General features: G+C 41.3%; 3 protein-coding genes across 5 annotated transcripts in view; 1 reads left to right on the forward strand and 2 right to left on the reverse strand.

Moving 5' to 3' along the window:
- Positions 1–51: 51 nt before the first annotated feature.
- LOC136679341 (probable 18S rRNA (guanine-N(7))-methyltransferase) lies at positions 52–5,723 on the reverse strand. The gene is made up of 12 exons (XM_066657804.1): positions 5,575–5,723; positions 4,877–4,914; positions 4,673–4,768; positions 4,212–4,294; positions 2,709–2,805; positions 2,478–2,574; positions 2,329–2,379; positions 1,910–1,995; positions 1,778–1,823; positions 1,629–1,690; positions 865–954; positions 52–541 (listed from the first exon to the last, which is right to left on the reverse strand). The coding sequence occupies exons 1-12, from the start codon at positions 5,620–5,622 to the stop codon at positions 487–489; spliced, it is 849 nt and encodes a 282-aa protein (XP_066513901.1). The 5' UTR covers positions 5,623–5,723; the 3' UTR covers positions 52–486.
- Positions 5,724–7,222: 1,499 nt separating this feature from the next.
- Positions 7,223–12,540, forward strand: LOC136679150 (dnaJ homolog subfamily C member 30, mitochondrial-like). 2 transcript variants are annotated; one of them, XM_066657488.1, is made up of 4 exons: positions 7,223–7,339; positions 7,765–7,999; positions 9,644–9,908; positions 9,986–10,186. In XM_066657488.1, the coding sequence occupies exons 2-4, from the start codon at positions 7,769–7,771 to the stop codon at positions 10,045–10,047; spliced, it is 558 nt and encodes a 185-aa protein (XP_066513585.1). In that variant the 5' UTR covers positions 7,223–7,339; positions 7,765–7,768; the 3' UTR covers positions 10,048–10,186. The 2 variants fall into 2 exon arrangements, with proteins under 2 accessions (XP_066513585.1, XP_066513584.1); XM_066657487.1 differs by having other exon boundaries at positions 9,644–12,540.
- Positions 12,541–12,913: 373 nt separating this feature from the next.
- LOC136679688 (SH2B adapter protein 2-like) overlaps positions 12,914–17,609 on the reverse strand; it is a 31,167-nt gene continuing 26,471 nt past the window's right edge. The window contains exons 9-10 of one of the 2 annotated variants that reach the window (XR_010796568.1): positions 16,198–17,084; positions 12,914–13,016 (exon numbers count right to left, since the gene is read on the reverse strand). Coding sequence is in view for 1 of the 2 variants with exons in the window: in XM_066658346.1 (XP_066514443.1) it covers positions 16,774–17,084 (311 nt within the window). In the remaining variant the exon portion in view is untranslated. Of the gene's footprint in view, positions 17,085–17,609 lie in introns of both variants that reach the window. The other variant, XM_066658346.1, reaches the window with a different exon arrangement.

A 17,609-nucleotide genomic window follows, 5' to 3' on the forward strand; every position in this document is an offset into this window, starting at 1 on the left:
GAGGTGAACCACAGGCTTCTCAGGAAAAGTCCCCTTTTGGACAAAGTGGCTGTGTGTGTATTTATTGGGGGTAGTGTTGCTGAGTTAAACCTTAAAAAAGCCAGTTGGAAACTGATGTTCATATTTGTAACCTGTTTATGTAATTACCATTAAACAAAAATGCACCAAACACTAAATCTAAACCAATCTAATTAGCTCAGGCTTAATTCTGGCCCAAGATAAAACTGGCCATGCACCTGAAGCCAAAAGGTTCATTCCAACAGATCATTCAAGTCTTAAACCTTCTTTAAAGGGGAAAAGTCCATAATATTACATCAAGCCTTTCATCACATAGTGGGCTTTCAGTCGAAGAAGGAAGGCTGATGAAATCCGGGTTAAAAAGCCACAACGTTGACGTTTGCAGGGTCAGGCACATTGTGTTTTCCATCTATAAAGTCCCTCTGAACTGGATAAAGACCCAGTCCTGCAGTCCATGTGTCCAGAGCTTCAGAAACGAGGTCTCCTCTGGCGACCCGTGTACTTGGTGTCTGCTCTTACACCCCTTAGAAACAAAACAAAGATTTAACCCATTTAATCATCAACAAGTTTACAGATACAAACACAGCACCATCTGACAGCTCAACACGCTTGGAGGAGAACACTAACTGCCTAGATGTGCTGTTAGGTGTGCACACAGTGCAGGCATCTGTGTGCTAAGTTCACACTGGGACATTAGGGAGTGGGTCCCTCCAAACGAGTCAGATGGCTAAGGAACTGTCAAGGAGCAAACCGCTGATCTCCCAATGAAAGGGTCAGAGCTTAGACTCCTACTCAGAAGGATGACCGGGATCCACAAACAGCAGAAATGGTAACAGAGATACGTACTTGCCCTGTCTCCTCCTCCTCTCCTTCTTTTCCAGGATCCAGTCTTTGCTCTTCTTCAGCGACTTGCCCTTCATATTTTTGAAGCGGGACCTTGGGTGGAATTGACAGAGCACGGTGCGCATTAAAAGGTCTCCATTTTTTCTTTTTAAGAAAAAGCTCATATTTTAAAACTGAGCACTGAACAAAATTAAAAATAAATAAATAAAAAAATTTACTTTGGCTCGACAAACTGAGCACTAGAGCCTTAAAATATTGCAATAATAAGTAAGTTTCCAATAAAAACACTAGTAGTTTTACACTGATAATTATAGAACAGCATACTCTGTAAATGTCAGAGGGTGGAAAAACTGTCTGGAGGGTCCTATGCTGAGACAGCACTCTGACCCTCTGTTTCTGTCGGTCTGTGTCCAATCAGAACAGGGACAGACTTAAACCCTGCCCTGATTCACAGACAAGACCCTCAGGCTAATGTAATACACATTATAAAGTACATTTACTGTGATATTGTCATTCATCTAATGAATCTGCTGCAATGTGGACATGACAATTACACACTACTAGTTTCACTATCAGTATAAAGTCACTGTTACAAAACCTTGTATCTGTTTATGATTTAACTTCAATGTGTGATATAACACAGTAAGAATCAAACATGTCAAAGTGTCAAAATATGGGCGACACTGTACAAGCTTCTGTTATGTCATCAACATGCATCAACGTCCTAATTATGTCCACATTTCTACATCCTATCCATGACACCTTACCTCTGACCTGTGAACTGCACTTGATTTGGAACATTTCTGTCTACAGTCTCTGTCCCCAGTCCCTGGAATGAAACAAAAATGACCAAAAGTACCAAGGTTACATCTCAGTAAACCTTTGCATTGCATTGATTCATGTCCACTGTCCATACCTTTGGCAAGACTCCAGATACACCAGCGAACAGGCAGAGGAAGAACCTTCCAAAACAGAACACGAGGATTAATTTATTCCACGTAAACCGTGCCGTTTATGAATCTGCTGAAGTAAATCCCTGAGCACTCACTTTTTGGCTTTGCTGCTGTTGGGATAATCCACCACCATCCCTCCTGTGAACCCTGCCTTCATGGCCTGAGCTGTGATCAACTCCAGCTGGAGAAAGAAACCAATGTTAAGGCAGAGGCAAGAGTGGTGAAAATAACACCCTAAGGGCTAGCAGCTTAACTGAATGGATTTGGATGTTTTAGACATGTTTATAACTAGGTTCCCATTAAGGAGCCAGGAATAATGTGAGGATGAAGACACTAACACATTGTCACCTGAGCTCAACGCACTTGGAGGAGAACCTTAACTGTAAACTTTAAGTATAGCAGGCAGAGGAATGAGGGCAGGGAATTACACTCTCTCTCTCTCTCTGTGTGCCTCTCTGAAAACTGCATCTCTTAAAAGGTTATGAGGCACTGAAATGTTATGGTGGAAACTCACCTGTTCTGAGTTTTCAGGATAAATCTGGAAGATCGCGCGAGCCCCTCTTACCTAGAAATATAATAATAAACATTAACAGCTCGCAAGAACACCCTCCGAGTTCCAACGTGTAAACACAATTGAAGTGGATTTAAAAACGTGTGCTTCACCAGAGAGGAGTAGAGGGAACTGAAGAAGGTGTAGAGCCTCTTGGGAGGACTGTGGCTTTTCTTATCGGCATTACACAGCCACTGGAGCGCAGAGATACTGAGGATAGCAACAAATCAACAGCTTATTTGGATTAATGAATATATTTTTGAATCTGAGTGTTATTCATTAATCACGACATGCCCCAATGTACTGCATGTGTAATTCAATGTCATGCTTTGATCTTACTGTACCTGATACAGCCATCAAATGTCCCAGGTCTGAAAGGCATGCCCTGCCCCATGTCTCCGAGAACGAGATCTCCATCCACCTCTCGATCTAAAGCGACATCTTGAGAGAAAGAGAAACGTTTTACTAGACATCTTTGTGTTGTAATTATTAAGAGTAAGTTTTTTTTATTTGGAACTAGCTACATTTTCTTTCTTAATATGGATTCATATTAAAGTCCAGTTCCTGTGTTATTTATGTTTGCCCCGAAGATATAATATAGGAATGAAAGGTGAATCATATTTATATTAAAAACCTGAATTTGAAAGAATGTAATTAACAAAATGCAACAGCTGCTTGAATAATAAATAACCTAAACCTGTGTTGAATGAGGTCAGACTTAGACCAGTCACTGTGCCATAAACATAACCACCATCACAACTAAACGACCCACTGGCTCTCTACATTCAAGCGTGCATCCCTTGTGGAATGAAAACAAAGTTTTTGCATCCTATATAAGGGATGCACAGCTGCAATATTTTAATAAACACATCCACTTTACTTGTAAATTGTAGCCTATGCAAAAAAATATTTTATGTTTTCCTAAGGGGCGGCACGGTGGCGCAGCAGGTTAGTGTCACAGTCACACAGCTCCAGGGACCTGGAGGTTGTGGGTATGAGTCCTGCTCCGGGTGACTGTCTGTGAGGAGTGTGGTGTGTTCTCCCTGTGTCTGAGTGGGTTTCCTCCGGGTGACTGTCTGTGAGGAGTGTGGTGTGTTCTCCCTGTGTCTGAGTGGGTTTCCTCCGGGTGACTGTCTGTGAGGAGTGTGGTGTGTTCTCCCTGTGTCTGAGTGGGTTTCCTCCGGGTGACTATCTGTGAGGAGTGTGGTGTGTTCTCTGTGTCTGAGTGGGTTTCCTCCGGGTGACTGTCTGTGAGGAGTGTGGTGTGTTCTCCCTGTGTCTGAGTGGGTTTCCTCCGGGTGACTGTCTGTGAGGAGTGTGGTGTGTTCTCTCTGTGTCTGAGTGGGTTTCCTCCGGGTGACTGTCTGTGAGGAGTGTGGTGTGTTCTCCCTGCGTCTGCGTGGGTTTCCTCCGGGTGACTGTCTGTGAGGAGTGTGGTGTGTTCTCCCTGTGTCTGCGTGGGTTTCCTCCAGGTGACTGTCTGTGAGGAGTGTGGTGTGTTCTCCCTGTGTCCGCGTGGGTTTCCTCCGGGTGCTCCGGTTTCCTCCCACAGTCCAAAAACACACGTTGGTAGGTGGATTGGCGACGCAGTGCTGAGCCCAGAGTAACAAACATAGGGGCTGTATTCTCCCTATTTTCTTTTCGCTCTATTCTCCGTCTTAGTGAATTTTTTTTATACATTTGTATTTATTCACTGACTTGACAGGTTATTCTTTCTATTACCATTAGACCAGGGGTGTTTCCAAATTTTTGCATAGGGCTGCACAGTATCTGAGACCAAAGCGTTTACCTGCTTGTTCAAAAAGCAGACAGTAAACCTGTGCCAGTGTGAATACAGCATCACTCACCAAGCATGGCCATGCTGATGTCCACACCAACCCAGTAATGACCTTCTTCTGATAAATAATCTCCACTGAGTCCAGAGCCACAGCTGAAAAGACACAAAAACTTCAATAAAGTGCATTCTTTCCAGGGGCTGTGTTCCACATAGCAGTTAGCCAGAAAAATAAAGCCCAAATTTCAGGATTTTCCAATAGGGATCTCCCTAGTTAAACTGCAAATTCCTGCTTTGCAGAACTTTCCAAAACTGCACTCAGCATTTTAAAAATCAATAATACTTCCAAAATCTTTCAAAAGGGTTAAAAAACGTCTCACCAGTGATGACATCTGGTTCCTGAAATCTGTTGTTTTAGTGTTGCCCATGTCCAAAAGTTTGTAGACAAACCATATAATTGCTGAATACAACACATTTAATGTACACCCACTGTACCTTAAAAGTAAATCTTCCTTCTATACAACTAACACATACCCCACATCCAACAAATAACAGGGCTGGTCTTCTGGCAAGTTCAGCAGTTCCACGGCTCTCTCTGACATCTGGGTCTGGATCTCAATCATTCGAGAACTTTACAGGACACAAGGGACAAGACAGTGAGTCATTAAACAGTTATACACTGAGTGTATAAACCATAGGCAATGTATTACTGCTGGGCACATCTTATAACACACTTACTTCTGAGAGTACTTCTTGGCCTCCTCTTCGTTGTAGAACTGCAAACACGACAGTGAAATCAACAGTGGTCACAAATACATAAAGCAGTTTGTATGATTAATGAATTAAAGTCCCTTCTAATGATAATGCAAGTATTAAACCTGTTAGAGCTTGTGTAAGTGTGTGTGTGTGTGTGTGTGTGTATGCGGTGGTGTTTATGGCTGAAGATATATCATGAATGAAATAAGCCATCAGCGCTGTGGTTGAGCTTTGATTTCTCAGTGTTCTTAACACAGTCCCAAAAACACAGATTCAGACATCCAGGATTACATACATCACAAACCTAAGGAACCAATCCTAACAAATGGTAGCTGCAAGCAAAGATGTGGGTGGAGACAGAGGCTTGGACCTATGGCATAATCATAGATCTGTGTTTACTGAACAAACTGAAGGTAGTGTTAGACCTATATATAAAACACTTTTAACTCAGAGACAAGATTATTAAATGTCTAAAGGACATAAAGAACATAAATAATAGACATTTGGGGATTTGGAGAGCTCGGACACTGCTTACAATCACACAGACTGTTTCAGTCTAGGTTGAAAAGATTAAGATCCCAGTGGAGAAATATTAACATGAAATGGAAGATTTAAAGCAGCTGGACGAGGCACACCGTTTGCTACAGTGCAGTTCAGTTTATAAAATTAAAGTTACTCACCACTTCCGGAGGAGCGATGTGCTCCGGCCTGCGACACCCTGAAGACATGCTTCTTCTGTCAGCGAGCGGTGAGATTAATAACGGTATAAACAATCGAATGATAGTTAAATAATCTAAAACAGAAGCAGTTCTACTCCGTACAAAAACACATGGCCAACCTACAGCAGCATTTCAATATAAAAGTCTCCTCATAATACCGTTTTAATTTATAAAAACAGCAACAACAACAACAACTAATAATAATAATAATAATAATAATAATAATAATAATAATAATAATAATAATATAGTTTTTTTTACAGCGCTACTGAATTTTAATAGAGGATTTGGTATTTTCAAAGTCTACAAAATTATTAACTTTATTTTCATCATTATTAATATTATTAAAATAATTATTATTTTAATTTGCAAATGAGTAATTAATTTCTTATTATTCTATCCTTTCTAGCCTAATAGTAATATTAGTAGAAGTAATATTACGCATAATTATTGGTGTTTATTCACTTTATCCAACAAAAATAGCATTACAAAAAATATATATATATTATTGTGTTTTTTTAGGTTTTTAATACGTGCAACAACATATATTTAAACACATTTTAACAGTTGGAAAGGTTCCCCTGTGTAACCGTTTTGTTCTTTCCTCTGATTGGTCGGCGCTGCTGTTGCTCTGTGTAATGGAGGTGAGTAGTCGGCTTTTACTGGAGTTTGTTTTTGAGGGTTGAAATAGTTCGGTTTGGTTTTTAAATTCGCTTCTTTTTTTGCCACAGCCGGTTTTTAAGCGGTTTTAATATATTGTCTGTCAATCTTCCTAATAATGAAACCACAGCTTGTTGGTATGTGTCAACCGTTTGTTACAGGCCTCGGAAACCTGTCAATAGGATCCTGTAGAAACTCGCTGAGTTGCTGCTGTTTATTCACTGTCTCATCGAGGCCCAGGCTGTTAAAGCAGTTCAGTATGAACACGTAAATAACACTTAATCTTTAAACGGGGTTCCTATGATTTAGATTTGCCCTTGACCTCGACGTTCCAGTGTTGAATTACTGTAACATTGAAACTAAAGGCCACTTTTTCACTCATAATCCCCTTCAGTATCAATATGACATTTTCATTGGAGGTTGAAAATTAAACCCTCACTGCTGGACACCCTTTTTATGAGGTTGGATGGCTGTAAATTTTACTACACTGCCTGTCCACAACAAGCTGTCCAAACTACACTGCCTGTCCAAACAGCAGCTGTCTCTAATGTTCTCCATAGTCTCCACTGGCTACATAGATGCAATTTTTGTACTTTCTACAATAACCTTCACCCTGTTCCTCAACAGTCAGGACCCTGATAGAGCATGATTTAGGTGGTGGATCATTCTCAGCACTTCAGTGACACAGACATGGTGTTGTTAGTGTGTGTGTTGTACTGGTACAAGTGGATTAGAGACAGCAGTGCTGCTGAAGTTTTTACACCCCTCATTGTCAGAGCTGGATTAAATGTGTTATTTATTTTGTAAGATCTTTAGCTACACACCATTGTGAACCAGTTGTGTTTAATTGTTTTTTACTTTACATTTGTTATTATTGTACTTTTTTTTACCTGTGGTATCTAGTTATGTCAGTAGTAATATGACCAATATTTCTGTCTTTACTTTAAAAAGGCAAGTCTGTACATATACTGCGTAAACCGTTCTCTGAAGTGTTCTCCCACTGTTACAGTGACTGACTGCTGAACCCTGCTGGGTAAAGAGCACACAGGAAAAAAGCTCAGAGCAGGTAAGACTCAGGTGATTACCTGAGAAACAGCTGATTCTGATCATGTAACTGAAACTGACTTTCTATTCACCAGGTTCTTTTTTTTTTAACCACATGAAATTACGCAGCAGTTACATTCTGGCACCTAGATTAGCATTAGCTGAAGGTCGTACAGGTTTTGTAAGCAGTTAAGAATATAAAAGAAGGGGAAGGATGGAGGTAAAGGCAGATAAAAGAACAGAGATGGAGCAAGCTTTACACCTGAATACAGATTTAAAAATGACTCAATGTATAGATTTAGCCAGTGATTAAGGTGTCCACTCTTGTTGGCGTGTAGTATGAGAAACTGAACTTTACTTTATCATTAAAACTTACAGCTCAGTTAGTTCTGTCATACTTTGATTAAGTTATTTCCATTAATTTCATTGGTTCCCTGTGTCCTGCAGAAGGATGTACAGAGTGGCATGTTGTGTGAACAGAAGTGTCCTTCTGGCACCATGTTCCTCCAGAATACAGAAGGCTGAGTGCTTCGGGTCTTATTGTACAGTACTGCTGCTGACGGGTAGACAGTCACAGCCTCGCCCCTGGGTCATTTTAACACAAACCTGCAACTGGAGCAGCAACCAAAGCTATGATGTCTCACTCCACATGAGCAAGACTGCGTATTACGACATCCTCGAGGTATGGGTGGGTGATAAGGGCAAAATATCACATCCTGAAAAAACCTTGTTATTTAATGGAAGTCTATGTAAACACATTTTATTCCAGGTATTGGAATTATGGAGCAATTCTGTGTCCCTTCATCATACAATTTTCACAAAGTGTGAGGGACAGCTGCTGTGTTCAAATGATATGATAAACTAAAAATCCCCAAAAAATGGAGATACATGTTTTTTTGGACAGCAATGATATGTATATTATATAAATAAATATTAGACTCTTTGTTCTATAATTTTGTAGTTAATAGGTTTGAAGATGCTAAAAGGCTATAGGCTGAAAAAGGTGAATAATTAGAATTTTCTTGGTGTACAGGACACCACAATTCAATGAATTTGCAGCACTCTAGTGTAACTAGTGTCACCGCAGCACAGTTCCTAGGCCATCGGGGCCTTGGGTCAATATCGGTTTGGAGTTTGGCCCCATGTCCACCACTGAGCCACTAGGATTGCACTTGTACACTCCTTTGGCCTAAGTTTGGGTGAAATGGCAGGGTTACATCAGGATGTATGTGTATCAGGAAGGGCATTCAGCATAAAAACATGAACATTTTCCAAGAGGAAATGCTGAAAATATTCATTCATTCATTCATTCATTCATTCATTATCTGTAACCCTTATCCTGTTCAGGGTCGCGGTGGGTCCAGAGCCTACCTGGAATCATTGGGCGCAAGGCGGGAACACACCCTGGAGGGGGCGCCAGTCCTTCACAGTGCAACACAGACACACACATTCACTCACACCTATGGACACGTTTGAGTCGCCAATCAACCTACCAACGTGTGTTTTTGGACTGTGGGAGAAAACTGGAGCACCTGGAGGAAACCCAAGCAGACACAGAGAGAACACACCAACTCCTCACAGACAGTCACCTGGAGGAAACCCACACAGACACAGGGAGAACACACAACACTCCTCACAGACAGTCACCTGGAGGAAACCCACGCAGACACAGGGAGAACACACCACACTCCTCACAGACAGTCACCCGGAGGAAACCCACGCAGACACAGGGAGAACACACCACACTCCTCAAACACTCCTCACAGTCACCCGGAGGAAACCCACACAGACACAAGGAGAACACACCACACTCCTCACAGACAGTCACCCGGAGGAAACCCACGCAGACACGGAGAACACACCACACTCCTCACAGACAGTCACCCTGAGGAAACCCATGCAGACACAGGGAGAACACACCACACTCCTCACAGACAGTCACCCGGAGGAAACCCATGCAGACACAGGGAGAACACACTACACTCCTCACAGACAGTCACCCGGAGGAAACCCATGCAGACACAGGGAGAACACACCACACTCCTCACAGACAGTCACCCGGAGGAAACCCATGCAGACACAGGGAGAACACACTACACTCCTCACAGACAGTCACCCGGAGCGGGAATCGAACCCACAACCTCCAGGCCCCTGGAGCTGTGTGACTGCGACACTACCTGCTGCGCCACTGCGCCGCCCAAAATGCTGAAAATAGTTTTTTTTTAATCTTAAGACAAACTTAGTGGGCTGAAATGTTTTATATAAATTAAAAAGGAATTATAAACTTAGTGTGAAAGTAATAAAATGTCTTTGCCAACCTCTCCAGGTGTCTCCCACTGCCACTCAAACCCAGATCAAGACAGCATACTACAAGCAGTCTTTCCTCTATCATCCAGACAAGAACGCAGGGAGTGAGGAGGCCACAAAGCGCTTTGCTCAGATCAGCGAGGCCTACAGTGTGCTGGGCAGTGTGGGACTAAGGAAGAAGTACGACCGCGGCATCCTGAGCTCAGCAGACGTCCAGGCTGCAGGAAGACCCTCAGGAAAACAGTCTTCAGCCACTTCTCCCTCCACAGGCCAGCAGCACTCGGGTAAGAAGAGCACTCGGCCTGTATCCAGCGCCACGGTGGGAGGGAAACCCGTTTTTGACTTTGATGCTTTTTACCAGGCACATTACGGAGAGCAGCTGCAGAGAGAGCAAGCCCTGCGCCGCTGGAGGAAACAATATGAACGGAAGCAGGAGAGAGAATTCAGCACCTGGAAGCTGGATAGGATGATGGGGATGGTAGTCGGGTTGCTGCTGGCTGCGGGATATGTCGTCGTTGGCAGCTTCAAAACTTGAAATAGTTCTTTGGTGCCCAAAGGAAGGGAATTGGACCGGTGTTCTCGTACAGTGTGGTCCTCCTGTGGCACTGGAGCCCAACTGTGGCTAAGGAAGACCACAATTCTATCTGCTCTGGGCTGCTGTGGTCAGAGGAAACATTTATTGTGCCGCAGAGATTTAGGAGATTATCGCCAGCCAAAATTCTGTTTGTTTTTCAACATTTCTACATAATTTAACGTTTGTTTTGTAAGCTGCTGGAATCAGGTGACTCCATGTGTACAACACAGATTTAGCCACTTTATTTACTGTCCACACACACACCAGTCAATAACAGGTGTCTTCTAAATAGTTTTCTGTAATTGTTTTAATGGTGAATTAGTTAAAACCTTGGGGAATATTTGGCTTTAAAAACACACACACACGTCACTTCCCTGAATGCATGTTTAAAAATTATATTTCAGTCCAAAACGTATATCAGAGCTCTAATAAGACCATTTCTAATGCATATTTATTAAGCATTTTGTGGTGTGACCTTCTGTGAGGGAATATTTAAAGGCATTGGACCTTTCAAACGACTGGTTGCTTATACCTCCAATCGTGAGCAGTTTGTTCTGTAGGTTTTTCAAATTACTCTAAATTTCTTTTACATTTTAATGTAAATCTTAATGCGTTTTTTGTTTTTGCAGGAATTTTGAAAAATAACAAAGGAATCCACTCTTTAATGATTAGGTGAGTTGTGTAAAATGTCCAGAGCCCAACCTCGTCTCTGTCTGCTGTACTTCAGCTAAGAACTGAGTGCCCCAGAGAATATTTTCAGTCCATAAAGAGTTAAAACTTGTTGATTTGAAATGCATTATGGGGAAGTTTTTTCAGAAAGATGGAGATTAGGTTAAAACATTTAATTCTTATGTTTTTGTTTGTATCGTTATGAGGTACGCTAATGCTTCTGCTGATATATACCTCATTTTAATATCGAGGTAGTTTTTTTGGGGGGAGGAAAAGATTCTTGGATTTTAAACAAGGTGCAGCCTTTTCTTTGTGTTTGTGCAAATACGGACCTTATTATTTCTCTTCAAGCAGATTTAAATATTTAAATGATAATATTCATACGCGTGTTCTCTCTGTGTCTGCGTGGGTTTCCTCCGGGTGACTGTCTGTGAGGAGTGTGGTGTGTTCTCAATGTGTCTGCGTGGGTTTCCTCCGGGTGACTGTCTGTGAGGAGTGTGGTGTGTTCTCTCTGTGTCTGCGTGGGTTTCCTCCGGGTGACTGTCTGTGAGGAGTGTGGTGTGTTCTCTCTGTGTCTGCGTGGGTTTCCTCCGGGTGACTGGCTGTGAGGAGTGTAGTGTGTTCTCTCTGTGTCTGCGTGGGTTTCCTCCGGGTGACTGGCTGTGAGGAGTGTAGTGTGTTCTCTCTGTGTCTGCGTGGGTTTCCTCCGGGTGACTGTCTGTGAGGAGTGTAGTGTGTTCTCACTGTGTCTGCGTGGGTTTCCTCCGGGTGACTGTCTGTGAGGAGTGTAGTGTGTTCTCACTGTGTCTGCGTGGGTTTGCTCCGGTTCCCTCCCACAGTCCAAGAACACACGTTGGTAGGTTGATCGGTGACTCAAAAGTGTCCCTAGGTGTGAGTGTGTGTTGCCCTGTGAAGGACTGGCGCCCCCTCCAGGGTGTATTCCTTGCACCCAATGACTCCAGGTAGGCTCTGGACCCACCGTGACCCTGAAATGGATAAGCGGTTACAGATAATGAATGGATGGATGGATATTCCTATGTGGTATTTAAATTTGTAGTCTGAAACCCTCACTTTTAAAGCGTAGCCATGTAAAGTGTGTCTGTACTTTACTGACATAAACTCATATTTGCATAGTTTGCACAGCGATTTAAAAACCCTGACACTCATCTGTTGAAAGCACTGGTCTACACTCTCAGTACTGTTTTAGAGTTTCCTGTGTTCAGTCCAGTTGTATAGTGCCATGACCCCCTCAAACGTATCCTCTCATCACACTTGCAGAGAGGTGACTTGAGGGCTGTGTACAACAGCTATTAATCATAAACATTATTTTTGGCTGCAGTTTGAAACTTTTTGGCTGTGTACATCTCAAAGGAATGCTAGCCTTCACCCTCCCAAGTAGCACCATGAGGTTGGGAGAAGCCTAGATAACTGAGAAACCCTAACTGTGAGACCAGGGGTGTACTTCACAAAGCAGTATTTCACATGTCTCAGTTTAGCTGAATGACTTTAGCCAAAAGTGAACGATTGTTTCCAAACAATTCTTGTTGTACAGACTTGACTTTGGGCTTAAGTTCTCTAGCTATATAAAGAACTCCTGCTAGACTCCGTGGTCTAGCTTCTCAGGTTTTATTTAAAAACCCAAATGTATGAACCAAAATGCTGTTATTAATAGTAGTGAGTTATAAATAAATGTTATGATAATTATAATCACATTCTTTAAATCTTTTGTCTGTTTAAGAAATATGTGAGATTTTATTTTTGAGTGCTTGTTATTCAACCAAATGCCCACTAGGTGGTGATCCAGGCTCACCGTGATGTTGTGAAGAACCGAATGAATGAATGTACACTCGATGGCCAAAGTTTTGTGGACACAGTCATTCATCAATCCTTCTGCAGGGTATGAAGGGTATCAGCGGGTAGGTTTCTATGAATGAGCACAGCACTAACATCGTTGTAAACATTAAAGAGAGGACCTTCCTGAATGCGTCTAACCTCTGGACCCCAGTTTGGAGTGGAATAAGAGAAACTTAATCCATTTGTAAAGAGGTTGTTCACAGATTTTATTCACAGAAATATAAAGTAGTATGTCAAGTACGTCACTTTGTACAAAATTGCACAGACTCTTAAAACTCAGCCAAACTGCAAAAATCTGCAAAAAAATAAAAAAAGAAGGTTACAAAAAGAAGAGAAGAAAAGAGAAAACAATTATGGACATGAAGAAATTGTGAGAATAAATTTCTATAGGGCTTTATTTGATGTATTAATTTAGCTAATAGTGTAAGGGAAGTGGTGGTGATACACAAATCTCTAGGAAAATGATATTTACAATGGCGGAGAAATAAATATGTTTCCAAAAATACAATTCAGATTGGCACATTTACCACCAGGAATTTGGTATCTTGGCTGTTTCTCTCTGTGAGAACATTTTGCTTTATTTTCAAAAATGGAAAACCTTCACAGTCACAAGCTGTGGCGACCAATGCTTTCCAAACCAAAAATATGATTTGTGTAGACCCCTCCTTACCAAGTGGACCTCACAGACCCTCAATTACAACAACAAAATACACAGTGAATTATTTTGTGGTTGCCAAATCTCGTAATTTAATCAGTTTTGAAACATCTGTTTACCACAGAGAGTAACAGCAGCAGGCTTTAGAAAGATCTTTCATTATTTCCCATAAAGAAAATCAACTTAGACCCAAACTCAGACGTCTATGACCACGTAGATTATACGCAGTAACAACTAACTGTTAATTTCTCAGACACTCATTGTAATGTCTTTACAGATTAGTCACTGTGGCTATATTTCTAGCAAATACTATTCTGTCCTTCCCACGGTAAGATCCCTAAAAACACATCAGCTGCTACTGTGTATTAATGAGTGATCACTAAAGGCATAGAGAGTATGTACAAAGTAAAAGGTGAGAAGATTCTTCTCGTATTAAAGGGCAAACTGTGACGTGGTGATAGTTCATGGACAAATCAAATTTACACATTTTTCCCTTTAACAAAATATAGGCAAAACTGTTTTAAAGTGCAAGTGTAGCTGTAACCAAGGAGAAATATATTCATTGTGGATTATGAAAGAGGTAAACAAACAGGAAGGCGGTGAATGGGATTGTTTTGTACTAGCTAATGATGTGGATTATTTGCTACTGTTTTTAAACTAGAATAAAGCGTAACTGTACATTTTAAAATTCTCTTCATCATCAGCATTTATTATTTGTACAGTTTGTTATATATCTAAAAATGTTTAATGTATTGTTATACTACTAAATTAGCGTTAGCCTAGCTACTCAGCCGAATCGTCACACCTGCCACGTCACGTTCATTTGCCAAGGAAATAGATGGACTTCACATTTATTTTCCACCAAGAGAAATATAGTCATTATTGTAATTATAATAAGTTTTAAACAGCCATAGCATTTTTATCTCAAACCGTAATGTGTGAAAAAGTGACTGGAATGCTAAAACTGATTTCTGTTCTGCTGTGGCCTTTAGATGCCTGCTGCTAATGTGTTTAGCAAATTAAATATGCCTATAGAATGTATTAGGAATAAAATACATATACAGCACATATCAAATAGTACTGCAGCATGTTGTACCTGTGATTAGCATGTTTGCTTGAGGCTACTGAATTAGCTTAGGGCTAGCGTATTGGCTTGTGGCTAAATCTTGGGACACTATGAGAATGTGAACATGAAACCATCAACATGTACGTTTCAGCCATTGAAACATCTAAAATTATATAAAACAAAAACAAAAAAAAAAAAAACACAATTTCAATCTTTTCACTCTAAACTGCGTGTCACACACAAGTCTATCTGAGATTACTATGCAACTCAGCGTGGCCCGAGGTTGACCTGTGATGATTTAGTCATACATGGTGCTAATTAACAGGGTTCAAGTGGATTAAGCTCCAGCACAAATATGAAGAAATAAAAACTTGTTTGGCTACTTGATTACATTCAAATTAAAGGGAAAATTTGTGTACATTTGACTTTTTTTTGCACATGTACTCCAGTAATGTAAAATGTAAATGTGGAAGTGAACTGCTAGGTCTCTTCATATGAACATTGTTAGACATTAGGGCTAAAATGTAGCAGCATTCAGTTGGCTTGCTAAGAAACTGATGTACGGTACGTGTTAGTGTTCATTGAAATAGTGCAAGAAATCTAGCTGATGGGCAGCAGCTAATCCGCAGAGCATTGTACCAGCGATTTGGAAAAAAAGAATGAAGCGTTCTTTGTTGGTTTGGTTAATTGCAACCATTCGCTTCTAGAGAACTGACCCTGGTCGCCCCGGCTGTCGCAAGCTGGAGCAGCCTTGTTGTGGGAAGTTATCTTCATAAAAAGCCCAAGAGACAGTGAGAAGGCGGACGAATGGGGGGTGGGGAGAGAGGGGGGGGGGGGCATCCGGGACGTTCTATCAACAGCTTCACAAACATGAGTGAGGATCCTCTGGGGAAATTGATTGGGCCGGAGAGCTTTTAACTCTTCTGATCAGCGGGGGTGGGAGAGAAAAGCCGAGTAAAAGGGGCATCTGCAGGAAACGGCTTGATGAAGGCTAACCACTGTCAGATGTTTCGCTACGACAGCTTCCTTTACGGAAAAGGGTAAAGCTCCATATCAAAATGTCTGTGTCCTGACTTTGCAGATGCATGGAGAAAACAGAAAGGGAAGTCACTGCAGAAAGTCCTTGGTAATGGATAAACCGCAATTGAGAATAATAGCCTGCTTTCAGGGATTTGGGTCCTGTCTCGCGTAGGAAACACAGCATTTAAATGAAAACCAAGTCTGCAAAAAGCCAAGCGACAATCCTTTCTTGAAGAGGCATTTTGTCGGTCTATGAAATTGCTCCTTCTTGGCAACACTCACCAAGCCTAGTCCCTAAGACTCGGATCTGAACATTTTGGTGTTTTCCCTTCTATTACAAACCTCAGCTCGATAAGGGTTTGCTATTTAGATAAAATTAAGGTGGAGATGATGATGATAATAATGATAATACTGGGTTATAAATATTGAGGGTGTTGGTACTGTGTTGTACTGTGTGCATATTGATACTGTCCAAAGAAAAACATGTACAGTGTCTCCAAAAAATAACTACAGGAGAAAGAAAGAAAACTCTCAACTTCCAAAAGTCAGTGTTTAAAAAAACAAAAATTAAATGTAATTTTGGAAGTAATTTTGGAGTATTTCTGTTGGTCCAGCTAACGTTGTTTAAATTTTATCGTAAACTAAAAAAAATGACAAAAATGAAGACACGTTTTTCTTTGGAGAGCAAATATATGTAAATTACTCTTCTATAATCTGCACCTGTTGTGGACACACCATAAAATGAAATGGGAATCTCTGGAGAGGCTGAATAAGGATACCATGCTCAATGCAAGGTTTCAGCTGGATGGGAATGACTGCCCCTGGAGGAGTGGAACTGCATTCTCCAGAGCAATGACGCTTCATACAATACCTTTGGGAAGAGCAAAAACTAGTCTCTGACATCAGGACTGAACATTGTGAATATAACGATTGAATAATACCAAATCCTCACAGAAATGTTCCAACATCCAGATCATAAACATGTGGCAGCAGGCATTTTTGCCATGTAGATGTAGTAATAGAGTCTCCTGTATTTTGTATTAGAAAAATGATTGTGAATTGTACCAATAATCATCAAACTGTGTTGAATTGAGGTTAAGATTTTGCTACGTACTGAACCCGTTGAACTGAACAGTACAGTGAGCCCACACTGAACACTATCTCTTGATATACTTGATATAACCTTAAGACTAAAATGCCTTTGGGATCTTGGCCCTGGTTGACTGTGTTGGAAGCTGGGAAAACAACAAAATATAAAGAGCAGGGGTCCTCCAGGGCAGGACATATGTCTGAGGCTTAAGTCTTGAGCTTTCAGTAGAAGGAGTACTGGTTCTCCACAGCTCTTGTCCTCCGTGTGCCATCACTGTCATGGTACTCCTCTGGGCTGGCAGCAGGGGGCTCCAGCAGCCTTTCAGCACTGTTACTCCGGCTGTGGAGGCCTCCTATTGCACCCCCTGGTGGTGGGGCTGTTGGGGATGATGAGGAGCTGGAGGAAAGTGGGCCATCGGATGAGGTGGCGACTGGAGGCTGCGGGATGCCAGGGAGGGGATGGTGGCTCAGCTGAGAGATTTCTGTCCTGCAGGTGGGAAGCTCACGAAGTGGAGCAGGAATGTGGGGTACATCTGTAGCGAGAAGCACACAAAGAGGTTTAGGGAAAAGTTCCACCTCACAACACGGACCTACAAGTTGGATGTCTATTCCTTGAACAGGTACTTGATAAAAATGGTTAATTTAGCTAGCAAATAATGAAAGCTAATAGTCATAGAATTAGCACTGTGCTAAGTACAAGTCCAAAGCACCACACACTTGCTTCTAACCACACTGGTGTTTTTTTATTCACCTGGTTTTGTCACTGTAAGACAGTGTTGTTATCAATGAACATGAGCAAATCTGCGAACAAAAATCAAGCTTCAAAACGAGCGTTAACGTTTTAATTTTCAAATTCTTTTAGTTTTGTAATTTTTAGGGTTTTTTTAAATCAATTTTTTAAAATAAAAAAAGACCATTAATTTTAAAACATTTAGAAATCAGGATTAAAATGGATATCATTTTGTATGATATTTTATTATTTCATAATAGTATTTAAGGACGGCATGGTGGTGCAGCAGGTAGTGTTGCAGTCACACAGCTCCAGAGACCTGGAGGTT

This window comes from Hoplias malabaricus, chromosome Y (assembly GCF_029633855.1).
Source record: "Hoplias malabaricus isolate fHopMal1 chromosome Y, fHopMal1.hap1, whole genome shotgun sequence".
Taxonomy (NCBI): Eukaryota; Metazoa; Chordata; class Actinopteri; order Characiformes; family Erythrinidae; genus Hoplias; species Hoplias malabaricus.

Coding starts and splice junctions, on each gene's coding strand:
- LOC136679150 (XM_066657487.1), top strand. CDS start 7,769: ATGTACAGAGTGGCATGTTGTGTGAACAGAAGTGTCCTTCTGGCACCA. Junction 8,000..9,643: donor CGTATTACGACATCCTCGAG/GTATGGGTGGGT, acceptor CAACCTCTCCAG/GTGTCTCCCACTGCCACTCA.
- LOC136679341 (XM_066657804.1), bottom strand. CDS start 5,622: ATGTCTTCAGGGTGTCGCAGGCCGGAGCACATCGCTCCTCCGGAAGTG. Junction 2,380..2,477: donor GTTCCCTCTACTCCTCTCTG/GTGAAGCACACG, acceptor TTATATTTCTAG/GTAAGAGGGGCTCGCGCGAT. Junction 1,824..1,909: donor AACAGCAGCAAAGCCAAAAA/GTGAGTGCTCAG, acceptor CTGTTTTGGAAG/GTTCTTCCTCTGCCTGTTCG.